The sequence below is a fragment of the Tachypleus tridentatus genome, chromosome 1, assembly GCF_004210375.1.
Source record: "Tachypleus tridentatus isolate NWPU-2018 chromosome 1, ASM421037v1, whole genome shotgun sequence".
Taxonomy (NCBI): Eukaryota; Metazoa; Arthropoda; class Merostomata; order Xiphosura; family Limulidae; genus Tachypleus; species Tachypleus tridentatus.
In genome coordinates this window covers 8,136,044-8,149,975 of record NC_134825.1, presented here as the reverse complement: position 1 = coordinate 8,149,975, position 13,932 = coordinate 8,136,044, and the positions used below count along the sequence as shown (strand labels likewise).

General features: G+C 30.6%; 1 protein-coding gene across 1 annotated transcript in view; it reads left to right on the top strand.

Moving 5' to 3' along the window:
• The window catches only part of LOC143238765 (putative Bax inhibitor 1), a 30,881-nt gene extending 17,969 nt beyond the window's left edge, over positions 1-12,912 (top strand). Inside the window, exons 3-8 of the mRNA XM_076479329.1 lie at positions 27-147; positions 4,078-4,224; positions 4,696-4,775; positions 9,773-9,873; positions 10,986-11,055; positions 12,506-12,912. Coding sequence (XP_076335444.1) covers positions 27-147; positions 4,078-4,224; positions 4,696-4,775; positions 9,773-9,873; positions 10,986-11,055; positions 12,506-12,535 — 549 coding nt within the window. The 3' untranslated portion in view covers positions 12,536-12,912. The remainder of the gene's footprint in view (positions 1-26; positions 148-4,077; positions 4,225-4,695; positions 4,776-9,772; positions 9,874-10,985; positions 11,056-12,505) is intronic.
• Positions 12,913-13,932: the final 1,020 nt, after the last annotated feature.

Below are 13,932 nucleotides of genomic sequence, written 5' to 3'. Positions count from 1 at the left end.
AATGTAATTAAAACTGTGATTTTCAGGGAGGACTCCTCAGTGGACTTGCTGGTCTTGTTTTCTTGGTTCTTCTAATGTTCACTCCTCATGATGGTAAAAATACTTCAAAACGTTTGAGCTACCTGGTAGGATTTGCTTTTGCTACAGGTGATTGTTGTTTTCACATGATTTTATGTAATTATTAATGTTTTTGAATATTTTTAGACTAGTTCTGATAAAACTAATTTATAGTTTACTGAAAGTGTTAGTGACATAAGTCATAGTTTTGCATTCTCTTAATCTACCAACAGTGGCTAAAGCCTTTATATTTTTGCACCCATTAGATCAACAGAGATGTTATCTTTTGAAAACCATATAGGGTGATTTGTATATTCTCTAACTTGCCAACAACAATGCAAGTATCTTGTAACTCGCTAACAATAATGCGTGTATACTTTGTATGTTCTGTAACTTGTAAACATGTGATTCATCTGGCTACTTGCAACAGCTTTGTTCTTCACTATGTCCTTCACCCTGTCACCCCCTGGTATTCTTTGCTACACATAACAAAGTTTGTCTTACATTCAAAATGTTATTAAACTTTTTGTTTGTTTGTTATACCAATTAGAATAGCATAAAATCTTTGCTAATCTATATTTTAATAATATACAAGTTTTAAGTTCTTAATTTTACAAAGTAATATTTGAAAAAGGCTTGAATTTCTTCTAGTGTGTCGCACATTTTCTCTTAGTGTATCGCACATTTTCTCTTAGCATATTCTCATCCCTATTTTATCCACCACCCCTTGAAAAAGTATAAAATTAAACTTAAATTACTCTCTATAAAAATTGTCATTGGTCAAATAAGCCACATTTATTGGCCTTCAACCCTGTTTGGTTACAGAGCTGTCAAATAGAAAATCAGACCCTTCCTGCCATGCCCACTTGTCACATCCTATTCTTCAGAATTGTGAACAGTTCATTCTTATTTTTAAATATATATTATTTATAAGTAATATAAACTTGAGGCTTTCATCTATCAAATGACATGTTGTATAATGTTATGTTCTGAACGTTAAATGTCACTTTCATTCAGAGTACCAACAGCGTTCCAGCGAGAAAGTTAACAGTTAGCTTGTATGAATTTGTAATAATTGCTGTCACAAAGTTAGAAAACCAGAAAATATTTAGGGGTAAGGGAATTTGTCTGCATTTTGCATATTGTTTGTAGCATTATTTAATTAAGGTTCGGCATGGTCAGGTGGGTTAAGGCGTTCTACATGTAATCCGAGGGTCACGGGTTTGAATCCCCCTTGTACCAAATGTGCTCACCCTTTCAGCCATGGAGTCATTATAATGTGATGGCCAATCCCACTATTTGCTGGCAAAAAAGTAGCTCAAGAGTTGGAGGTGGGTGGTGATGACTAGTTGCCTTCCCTCTAGTCTTACACTGCTAAATTAGAGAGGCTAGCACAGATAGCCTTCATGTAGCTTTGTGCAAAATTCAAAAATAAACAAAACAATTATTTAATCAAATAAAAATTGATTGAATAATACAAGTAATATAAAAATTAGTTAAGCCTTTTCAACAGCCAAGGCCAAGAAAAAAGGAGATTGACAAGGATCTAACTTCTTGTTTTTAATTTTTATTCTCTCTCTATGTATAATTATAAAAGCAACTAAAATGTAAAAATTAGGATGTTTTAGGTTATTTAAGATTGGATTCAGTAAAATAAAGAACAATATAATAAATATTTCATTAGGCATACATGAGCTGCTTGTACTTGTACACAGTAGCTTGTGAGTAGCGTAATTCATTACCAAGATGCGAGCTACACAAGCCCAAGAGATTTGATTTATAAAGGCTTGGAAATTAGTTAGTCACTGTTCAAAGGACATTAAAATAATAAAATTTAATTATAAATAGATGTCTACAAACTTGGAGGCAGTTAGGATGAATGGTTTCAAATTCAATATGAAGTCATTCTAGAAAGTAAAGTAATTTAGTTGCTTGTTCTGTGGATGCAAGGCCAGTCAGATTTAATGATTATGTATTTAGGTGTTATGGATTACACAAAGGAAGTTTGAGATTTTTGAGACGAGGAAAAATATTTTTAATTCTCACATGAAATTTACTTTTGGCTTTTCAAAACAAATACTCAATATATTTGTGAACAAATTTATACTATACTTTATTAAAAATATTTCACTAAGAAACATAATTTTTTTGTATGTTGTGTAAGGACTTATAATATTAAATAATACCAAATTTTGTGAAGATATACAGACTATATTGAAAGTTTGGAGTATTAAATCTAAAATGACTTTAAACAAGTACAGAGATCAGTTGGATGGTCATGTAGACTGAACCCATGTTGAGAGAGTTAAATACAGATTTGAGACATCGTAAATTTGGAATTTGACTCTTGAGAGAAATTGAGAGTGAGATTAAAGAAACTTAAAATGTTGAGAGTCGTTTATATTAATTAAATATAGGTTATTGAACGTACTTTGAGCCACATGCAATAGTATGCAAGTAACATTTTTATCAAAGATATACTTTCAGAAATGTTTAGTTTCTTACACTGTTTCGTAAAGACTATTTTGAGATGAAATTCATTCATGTGGTTTGCAACTCCAGCAACTTCAAGTACTTGTTGGTTTATTATCGTGAACTAAAGTCAAAATGTTCCAAGGATTGTGTCTAAACATAATACAGACACTTAACATTTAAATCTCCTGTTAGCAAGGCCTCAAAAACTAAAATCTTATTAACACATCACATAACCCTCATAATGCCAAATATAGACACTTAACCCTCTTTTATTAAACTATATATTAAATGCATAATACTGCTGTTATAAACATATCAAATATTTAACTTTTCTTTAAACAAGATGTTAAAATTGTTTGTACTTCATTTTACCAAAGTGTTACACTCAATTCTCCTGTTACCAAGATGTTAAACACTTCTCCTATCAAGGTATCAGATAGATGTATGTGGACAGTGTGGTTTAAATCTTTTTGAGTGATTTGATTAAGATGCTATTTAAGTTACCTATAAACTAATTTTTATTTAATTATTATAAGGTGCTGAACCAAAATATTTGTAATTGAATAATCAAAACACTTGGTAGATGCATGTTGCATGATTGTGTATGCCTGTGTAATTATCAGTTTGAACTAAATGTGTCATTTTGAGTCTCCTTGCTTTGTGTGAAGAGAGATATATTGGTTGATAATGTCTTACTTTTACCGTATATTATTCTGCATTATTTCATTCATGATAACACATTAGATGGCCATCATATCGTTAAGAAATATAAAGGAAACATAAATTAAGTCGTGTTTGGTTCTTAATGATTGTTACTATTGCAAGTTGCTTAATATCACCTAAAAATCATTGTCGCTCGTTGGCACAAGTGTTTAAACAAATGTTAACATGGTAATGTCAGTTGTAGCACCTTACATTTACAAAAACTAAAATGGCTTTAGTACTGTTTGTGTACTCTAATGATTGTCACAATTAGAGTAAACTTCTTTCCAGTCATAAGCATTATATGCTTTAATTAATCATGAGTAACTTTATCTTCATCTGAATATAATTTATCTACATTGTAACTTAGTTATCAATATTAAATGAAACTAATAAATGGACATTATTATTTGATAGAATATTATTATTAAAACCCATTTGTCTGAGGGTGGAGTTATGTTACATGTAGGAACATTGAGTGTAACTAGATTCTCATTAAACTAAAATTGGTATAAGGATGTGATTGAGTGTACCTTCTAGTGGATCTTGTGATGTAAACAAGTCATTATCACTAATATTGAGAGGCATGAGTAAAAGCTGTCATTAAATTAATTACATGATCTCTTATTGTCAAAGGTTTTCATAGTTGTATTAATGTACAATTTCTTTTAGTTATATAATATAACATATATGTTGCAGAGTTATATTTTGTTAGGATATTTGAGTATAAATGCTAATGGTTGACCAACATTCCAGCTCTGACTTTATATGTGTGAGATTTAGCATAGATTGTTGACCCACAGTTAACAATGAAAGTTAACAATGATTGTGATGATTCTTTAGGATTAAGCCTGGGTGTTCTTATGGAATCTGTGATCATGGTCAACCCACGCATCATCTCTTTAGCGTTTCTAGCAACGTCGGTCATTTTTATAAGCTTCACTCTGTGCTCATTCTTCAGCAAACGAGGAAGTTGGCTTTTCCTTGGAGGTAAGTTACATGTGTGTATCTGAATTTAGACATAGCTAAAATGTATTATAAATACTGCTTTAGGCCAAACAAACACTCCCAAAATGTAACATTTATCTTGTTTACAGTGTAGTTTACAGAAGTAAATATGGTGACCAACGACTGTGTATTACACATACTATTTCAAGCCAAACGCAATTCCACAATATAACATTACTATCTTGTTTACAGTAGGGGGGTAAATATGGTGACCAACAACCATGTAACATACTACTTCAGGCCAAACAAACTCTACCAAAATATAGCATTGACATCTTGTTTAGAGTGTGATTTCAAAGTTTATTTACAGCTAGAATTTTTTTATATTTGATTGTAATTAGAAAGAATAATAATTAGAATAAAGACTTCAGAATCTTAAAATGTGTTTTGTGTAATTATATCCTATTATTAATAAAGCAGATGGTGTTTTATTAAAATTTTTTTTTATTTCAGGATCTTTGATGTCTGCTCTTTCTGTCATGTTCCTGATGGGTATAATGAATTTGTTTGCAAGATCTGTGTTCATCTATCAGGTAGTCATTGTTTAGTCTTTTAATGTGTGCAGCTGTATTGCATAGATGAATCTACAGCATGATACAAAATCCATGTGTGGTAGGCCATGCAACATTTGACAGATTGGTCCAGACTTCAGCTATTAATGTCCTTTAAAATCATGGATTGTAGTGGATAGAATTGTGAATTTTGTAGAGTTTTTTTAGAATCACTGAAGTAAGATAGTATTGCATGGTCATTTAGGCCCAAATTATCTTTACTTTTATAAAATCTTATTCTTTCTTAAACTGTCTTGACAGTTTCAGTAATATTTGTTGCACTTGATAGATTGATTTTTTGCTGTTTATATTCAGTTTGTCCCTAATACCATGTTTGTATCCTTCAAGAGTTACATTTAGAATTTAATTGAACAACTTTACTATCAATGTATGTCAGTGAAACTAATGTTGTAATCTGTTATAGTTTGAAGTTTTATATTATCTAAGTTTAAACTTTATTGCAGAAGAAATGTTTAAAAAAACAGTTTTGTTCTTGCATGACACACAAACATTCACAAATCTGAAGTTTTGGATTCTCTAACTTAAGCCATACAACTAAACAGTGCTTGTACATGTATACTTAGTCCAAACCTACATTTATTATGCTATTTACTTATATCTTCAAAAGTTATTTGGTTGAGTGGATACAAGATATACATTTTGCTATCCTTGATGGGTGTTCTGCTTACTTTCTGTACTTCGACTTGAGGTTTACAAACCACATGTTCTTATTTGATGCGTGTGTCTATAATAAAGAGTTTAACCTTCCAATGATTATTTTAAAATGGGTATACAGTTTTTGTTATCATATGTGTAACTACAAATAGTAATTGTTAGTTGCTTTGTCCATGATGGCACTTTCAGTTGCTTCTTACCTAAATATGTATTAGTATTATGTAGTGTTTGTGTTTTAAAATGTTTGTTTGAAAGGTAAACATTTTTTTTTACATCTCAAACTTTGTCTCAGTTTTTGAGGCTTGAAAATCTGCCTAAGATAGTGTAACAAGTCCTGAAGCTACCATTGACTTGCATTGAGATGAATAATGGGGAAGGATGGGAAAAGAAAATAAAACATTAAAAATTAATTTTTTTGTGAAAAGATACCCAAAATATAACCAAAAAAAATCTAAGATTATTCTACACAAAAAAATTAATGTTTGTACATTTTTATGTTTCTTAATTTTTAACATTTCATTCTACTTTATGTTGATGGTAATGTTTACAATTAGTGATATCATATAGAAAATAAATTATAAATATTTATCTTTTGATATTCATTTAGGAGGTTCTAAAAATTGTGCAAATGAAATTCAAAAACTAATATGAAAAATAGTATCTTAATGCTTAATATTAAAATTATTTTGCACAAGAACTATTCAGAGTTTGAGTGTGAATCACTGTGATAGATAATGTATTTTTAGTGGAAAGATTTTGTTAAAAACAATGTGATTCTTTGTGTACAAAATACTTGTAATTTCTTATAACAATTGGTAACATTTTGTTAATGTACTTTAAAAAGTTCAGTTGCTGTGTTATTGCACATGCATCCTTCCATAGAAGGGCTTATGATGTAAACCTATTGTGAAATGGTTAAGTCAAGTTGTGTATCAAGACCTAGAGTGGTGTTTATTTTTGTTTTTAAGTTTACTGCTTACCACTAGTGAAGAAACTAAGTTAGGTTGTTTGTCAACAACCTAGAGTGGTTTCTCTCTAAGTTTACAACTCATCATCACTGTGATGTAACTGTTTAAGTTATGCTGTTTACCAAAAGCTAAACTGCTCATCATTGGAGTAATGGAATTGTTTGGGTCATGCTGTTGATCAAAATGTAGACTTGTTAAGCTTACTGCTGATCACAAAGACCTTCACTTCTGAAATCCTCATGTGGTTTGTAATAGATGGCTTATTTATCTCTGACAGGTATTTGTATTAAATTCTGTGTAGGAGTTTCCAACATAATGGACCTCATCCCAAACCTGGTAATTTTGTGGATCATTGTCCTGTCCATATTTTAAATGTCTGTCTGTAGAAGCTGATCCTGCAGCTTATAAAAACAACAGTGACTTAGATAAATTGAAATGAGGTGTTCAACAAAACATCATTTAATGTCGTATCATTTCTCTCCAACTACAAGTTTGATCTGTTGCTGACCACAGAAACAGAACCTCAACTTCATGTAAAACATTTTTCTCTCACTTCATCAGTTTGAAAGTAATACATGTCTGTCAGAGCATGTTTCCCATTTTCTGTCACTATTATAAATTTGTTTTTTTAGATAAATAAGAAAAATAATAATACACAAATGTTTTGGCTATCTGAATTGATTTCTTGTTTGTTCTTAATAAGTACACGATAAGACAAACAAAGAGTACATATAGGTTATGAAGGTAGTGTAGCATAATGCTATGGTTAGTGTCCTGACATTGTAAACTATTCCTGGATATATAAGTATTGCATAATACTTCATTGTTTATGTGCTGATGTCTAAAATAAATACTTTAGATTTCACTTTATAAAATTACAAATACTAAATTGTGGTTGAGAATATTTGATCAGAGTTCTAAATAAAATGTTGTATTGTGTATTTCTTTATACAAACTCTGAATACAACTACTGATATAAAGTTGCTTTATGGTATTATACACTAAAATGCAAACATTTCTTTTAAAGGCCAAATTTATAAAAAAATGAACAAATATCAAGAGTTCGAGTTAGAACTTAGTATATGATCCTTTGTAATACATACTTGGTGTTTAAAGGTACAGACGAAGTCCTTCAACTTGTTGTTATTTCATTGTGTTCTTACTGCACCTTAATTTGCCAACATTCAAGGTATTCTCTCTGATTTAATGTACATTCATTAACAGTATTGGTCAGAATGTTTAACATAAATAGTTTTATTTGTTTTTGTTATTAGAGAGAGTTATTCATTGGTAGCAGTAACTCTACTTTGAACTGAGCTAGCTGCTTGTTACTTGTTGGTTTATAGCTGACATTACTGTTAACAGTGAGGATATCCAGCTGATGAGATGATACTTTCAAATCTTTAAAAGTAAAAATATAAGAATATATTTAACCAGCTTTAACCATTACTCTTAAGTGTGTAGATTGTTCTGATTGGTAGTTAATACATACTTATAAAAGCTTGAAGCCTCATGTTGCTCTAACTTCTACATAATATCATTCATACACCTTTTGAAGTCCCATTCATCAGCTGTTAAGTTTTGAACTTCAAAAATTCCAAGGCTGAAAAACTACAAAGTCAGTATTAAATTAACAGTAGAATTGGTCTTGTTTTGTTAGCCAGTGTATTCACTGTTAATTTCAGATATTCAATCATCCACACAACTTTACACTTAAGATATATAATATTACTTATTTACAAATCTTTAAATAGTGCATCATAAGCTGAATCGTTGTGATTTGTTTTTTGAAGAAATTTTGCTTCTGAGCCAAAAAACAAATATACATTCCAGTATTAAAATATTGCATAGTTTTGTAATATGTAGGCATATGGGTTATAATGTTTAACATAAATAATTTTTATTACAGAAACCTTCCATACAACATTTGTTTTTAGTAACATCAGTGTAACAAAATTACTTGATTGTAATTCGTTTTCTTTACAAGTCAATGTTACATGTGATGAAGACTGGAATATCCCATCTTGTCTGTTTGGGGATCCTGTACCTTTAGAATAAAAAATATTGTTACTAATAATTTTAAAGAAAGAAGCAGGTTATTTGTTTAAAATGTTAATGTACTGACAAATGATAAGAAAAATGTTTATATCCTGCTCACCTTGAAATCCTGTTTGATAATGTTCAAAGCAAAAATAGACATGTGTACAATTTGTCCCTAAAGGTCCTTTTGAAATCCTTCATTATAGGGTTTTATCACTTTATATAAAAATACCCATTGATGTTTTGAAAATTAATATTTTCATGTTTGTTACTTAAATATTGAATAAACTGAGATACGTGTTCAGATTCTTTAAATATAACAACAGTATAATAAAAATACCTGTTAAGGCATAGCGACATGATAATCTTTAAATATATATCAGTAACATCACCAATGTGTGTGTAATAGTACAGAACATGATATTTAACAAAAATAAATACATAACAAAGAAACCACTTGGCCAGAGAAGGTTTGTTTTGACCCCATAAGTACACCCTGCTTGAGTTATGATGTCTTTGGTTCTAACAAATAGTGACTATGGATATCCATTGATTGTTATTCCTTGCTGCCTGAACTGGCTTTACTAATTCATGTTTCTTGTCTCCAAACAATTTTCTAATGTTGTTCAGTCTCTGCTGCCTCTATCCTCTTCTGTTGGTTTTATCAATATGAAGCTGCCAACATGTGCTTGTCCATGTTTCCACCCAAGTATTTAGGATTGGTTGTAATTACAATTTGTAGTATTTGTTCAGTGTATCTAAACTGTAAAAGTAATTTGTTATTTTTTTGTACTTTGTCTCCAGGTTGAGATTTTGTAGTGTAAAATGGGTTTTGTGTAAATGTTGTGAGGTCTGTTCTACATGTATGTTACAATTTACACCTTGTACTGGTACAAATTTCAACAGAGTTAATAGAGAAATAGGTTACTGGTTTAAGTTGCATATTTTTGAACTATTAAACTTAATTTTATATTGGTTAAGTTCAGATCTGTGCTGCATTTTTCAAATTAAGACATTGTCGAAAGATCGTGTCGTAACCAGCATGTACAGAACAATAAGTATTTATCACTGTACAACTTGAATCTTCTCAAAGCTGAAGCACAGTATTAAGTGCTAAACGTTTCTCGGGAGAAATATTTGTACTCCTAAAAATTACAAATTAATTAGCTTGGTTGGGGAAGTACAACAGGTTTTAACCAATGCTAAAACTTACACTAATATATTTTATAAAAGCCTCATGGATATTAACTAGTAGAAATAAGTTGTTTTCATCAGCACATGTTGATTTCTCAACAGATGCACCTCTACCTAGGACTGGCTGTCATGTGTGGCTTTATTCTGTATGATACCCAGCTTATCATTGAAAAGTGTCGCATGGGAGACCGTGACTTTATCTGGTTAGTGTGTACCAAGGATGTTTTAAACTTTAATCTAAGTGAACAGTTCAGAAAATAAATTTCTACTTTGTTATATGTTTTATCAACTGCTTACTAAGGCACCCTACTTTTAATTGTAAATGATAGTGTAATATTTTCTTATTAAATGCTTGCTAAGCCCCACTTGCCCATTCTATTATACATTTATGCTTTACTTGTTAACTGTTGACTAACTCACCCTATAAACATCATACTCTGAATATCAAACTACTTTATCGAATGTAACTGTTATCTGATGACGACCTATATTATGGGCTAAAATATATTCATTAAAATCTAAATTTCTCTACTTTAAAGTTGTTATTGTATTTTTGAATAAATAATATTCTTTTGCATTGGTTAATACAGTTTTAATAAATATAAAGTGATAGGGAATTGTCATGCCTGAAAATGTAAACATTTAACTTGAATATATCATGCGACTTAACATTATTTAACTGTTGTTTTTTTTGGTAAAAACGTTCCGGTAGTTTGTACTTCATATTTTGTTTGTATTTGTTATGTGTGTTTTTGTTTTATTTTTCATTATTAACCTTATATTGGGATTTAGGACAAACTTAAATTTCCTTAGCTGACTGAATCATGCAAGGTATTATTGGGATTATGGACAAGAACATTGCTAACAGTGTGATGTCCATTTGATGAAAGTGTATAAATATAATTTAAAAGTACGTTTTTAGAATGGTTTGTATAATTATCTCCCTTGAATTTAATGTGTAAATGTCACAAAACAGGACAGTAAAACTGTAACATTGTTAAACTAGACTCTGAGAACTATACGTGTTTAGCATGCCGTTAGTGGTCATAAACTAAACTTAATGACAGTCATTTATTCTAACTATGTGTATACTCAAAGTTGATATAACACTGTAAAATGTTGTTATGGTTCTTAAAAAGTGCTGTATCTACATTTCTACAAGTTTATACATTTTAAAAAATTGTAACTAAATTATTTTAATCATATAGTATTGGTCTAATACCATTGAGTTAATGTATAATTGACAGTAGTCACATTCAGTGAAGGCATTCCATATTATTTACCCTTTCTAACTCATTTTTCCCATTTTTATCAGGCACTCTGTGAACCTGTTCATTGACTTTGTGGGAGTGTTTCGTAAACTCATGATTCTCCTGACTCGGCAGGTAAAATGTATTTTCATTTATACTTACTATAATAACTTCAGTATAAACTCCATTAGAAAGTTCTTGATGGAGATTACCGTATAAACGTTAGTGAACTTCAACAATTGATGCAACTGTTCACATCCTGTTGGACTGTTATCTCTTCAGGCTGGATAATCAGTTACATTCAACCCATCTGTTATTCTCCCATGAGGTTGTATAGTAGTAATTAGAAACTAATTTTTATTGAGGTTCTAGATGTAACTAATTCTTTAACTCCATCACTTGAAAAATTAGATACTTGTAATCACTTTGGACTTGTTATAATTTGTCCTATAACTTTTAATACACTTGTGTATCTTCACAGAATTCTAGTACACATTACAACTCTTCTGTACACAAAACAATCAGATTTAAGTTTTTTACTAAATATTTGTTTCTGAATACATTATTTTATGTACTAGTTTGAGCGTAAAGTAATTTCCACATTCAGAAATAAATTATTTAAGTCGTATTTGTGTAACCCTTAGAACCTCCTAACTAACTTTCAAATGTTATTTTCAGTGAAACATTCTATTTTCTTTTATTTCCTCTACCCTAAATATAAGATTTATTGGTTAGACTGACTTCGTAACCACCAAAAAATCTAAGTTACAGTTTTCTACTACAAATTGTAATATGAAACCACTTTATTCTAAATTGCTTAACAGTATACATCTAGTGAAAGTTTTATTATTCTGTTGCCCTTTCAACCCAGTTTAACTATATTTCATGCCCTTATAAATCACATTGTTGAGTATACCTGATAATTATTTTAACTAATCTAACTGTAACATAAAAGGTTTCCTATTTTAATTACTTTTCTAATAATGAATTGAGCTGTCCACTTTTTCTGTTGACTGTCAATGACACTTAACCCTACTTTGTTTATACTAATGGCAGACAATGTTCTCTAACTATTGCAATTTTTCTGGCTTTTCAAACTAATCAACAAGAACCATTTAAACTTCAACTGCCTTGGATAATGTTTCCTGCAGGAATCAGCTGTGAGCATGTTATTTGTTAGATGAAAACTCTTTCACAAGAGTTCCTATTATTAATTGCTGGATACCCTTCAAGTTCAGATGATATTTAAATATTTGGACTGTACTAAATTATACAACTGTGGATAAATCTTTGGTAGACAGCATATTACTAAATGGAATTTTTTGTACAAACTTTGTATTGCATCCATTTTATCAACTCTTCACCCCATATATTAACACACTTTCCCTTCATACAGAGATGTTTGTTTTCAGAAATCTACTTTCCACATGTTAACTTGAATTCCATACAGCACTTTAATATAAATTTACATGTTATTTCTCTTGAAGCTTAAACAAACATTAACACAGAATCTACACTTGCTCAGACTAAAAGCTAACTATCAGCTGAATTAGCTATTCTGTTAATGATTATGTTCTTCTATTAGGAGGAATCCAAGAGAAGAAGAAGAGACTGAAGACAATCTTCATGTTTGGTGTAAGAAACGTTTCTTGTCTACAACAATCTTGAGTAGACTTGAATCATTGATTCTCTTTTCCCTCGTCTTGATTTTTATTCTTTTGCAGTGTTAGACTAACATTGCTCTTTGTTAATAAACATTATTGTGGAGGTTTGCAATAAGTAACCAATAAAGTATATAAAACTGTATGTCAGTAATTAATATATGTTGTGATAACAGGAAATAGTGAATGTGTATTTTGTTTGTAGATGATGATAAAAGTTGTTATGAAAACAGTATGTACCAGCACCCCTTCGTTTGTGTTGTTTAGCCCCATAAGTTTGGTTATGTTAATGTGGTTTGGTGTATTAAATAAAGTTCACTTAAAACATTAAGGTCATTTTCTTTGCTACATATTATCTTAATTTACTCTTATTTTTAGAAGAAACTGAATCCAAGCATTAACTGTTGTCAGATTGTCTACATGCACTTGTTAGAGTTAACTTTGTAATGTAAGAAGACTTAAGAAACAAATATAAAACAATCATTTAACACTCCTACGAAAAGACATTTCTAGTCCTGATTTCTCCAAACAGTTCCCCTGGCTGTGGTTTTGCTAGATAGTAGATAGGGACAGTGGGAATCTTGTTAATCCATTCATTAATGGATTTAAATGGCAATTTCATTTAAATACAAAATTATTAGCTTAATATTAATAACCTTTCAAGTTGCTCTGGGGCCTATTTGGCCCCACTTTTCGTAGGAGTGTTAAGTCTTTAAAACAGAATTTTTGCCTTACAAATTTGTAAATAGTGGTCACAGGAAGGAGAATAACTTCTTCAGAGAAAAACAATTAAACCATCTTCAAGGGGGGCTTGAAGTATTGATATCAGTTGAAGTATTGATATCAGTTGAAGTATTGATAAAAACAAACCTCACTGTACCATTTACCAGCACTTTCCATGCCATAATAAACTTGACTCTTCAGTCAGTATCAGAAGGTCTAAATGTTCCATGCCATAATAAACTTGACTCTTCAGTCAGTATCAGAAGGTCTAAATGTTCCATGCCATAATAAACTTGACTCTTCAGTCAGTATCAGAAGGTCTAAATGTTCCATGCCATAATAAACTTGACTCTTCAGTCAGTATCAGAAGGTCTAAATGTTCCATGCCATAATAAACTTGACTCTTCAGTCAGTATCAGAAGGTCTAAATGTTCCATGCCATAATAAACTTGACTCTTCAGTCAGTATCAGAAGGTCTAAATGTTCCATGCCATAATAAACTTGACTCTTCAGTCAGTATCAGAAGGTCTAAATGTTCCATGCCATAATAAACTTGACTCTTCAGTCAGTATCAGAAGGTCTAAATGTTCATTCCTCTGGTGTGGGTTGAGATAATGTTTATGCAACT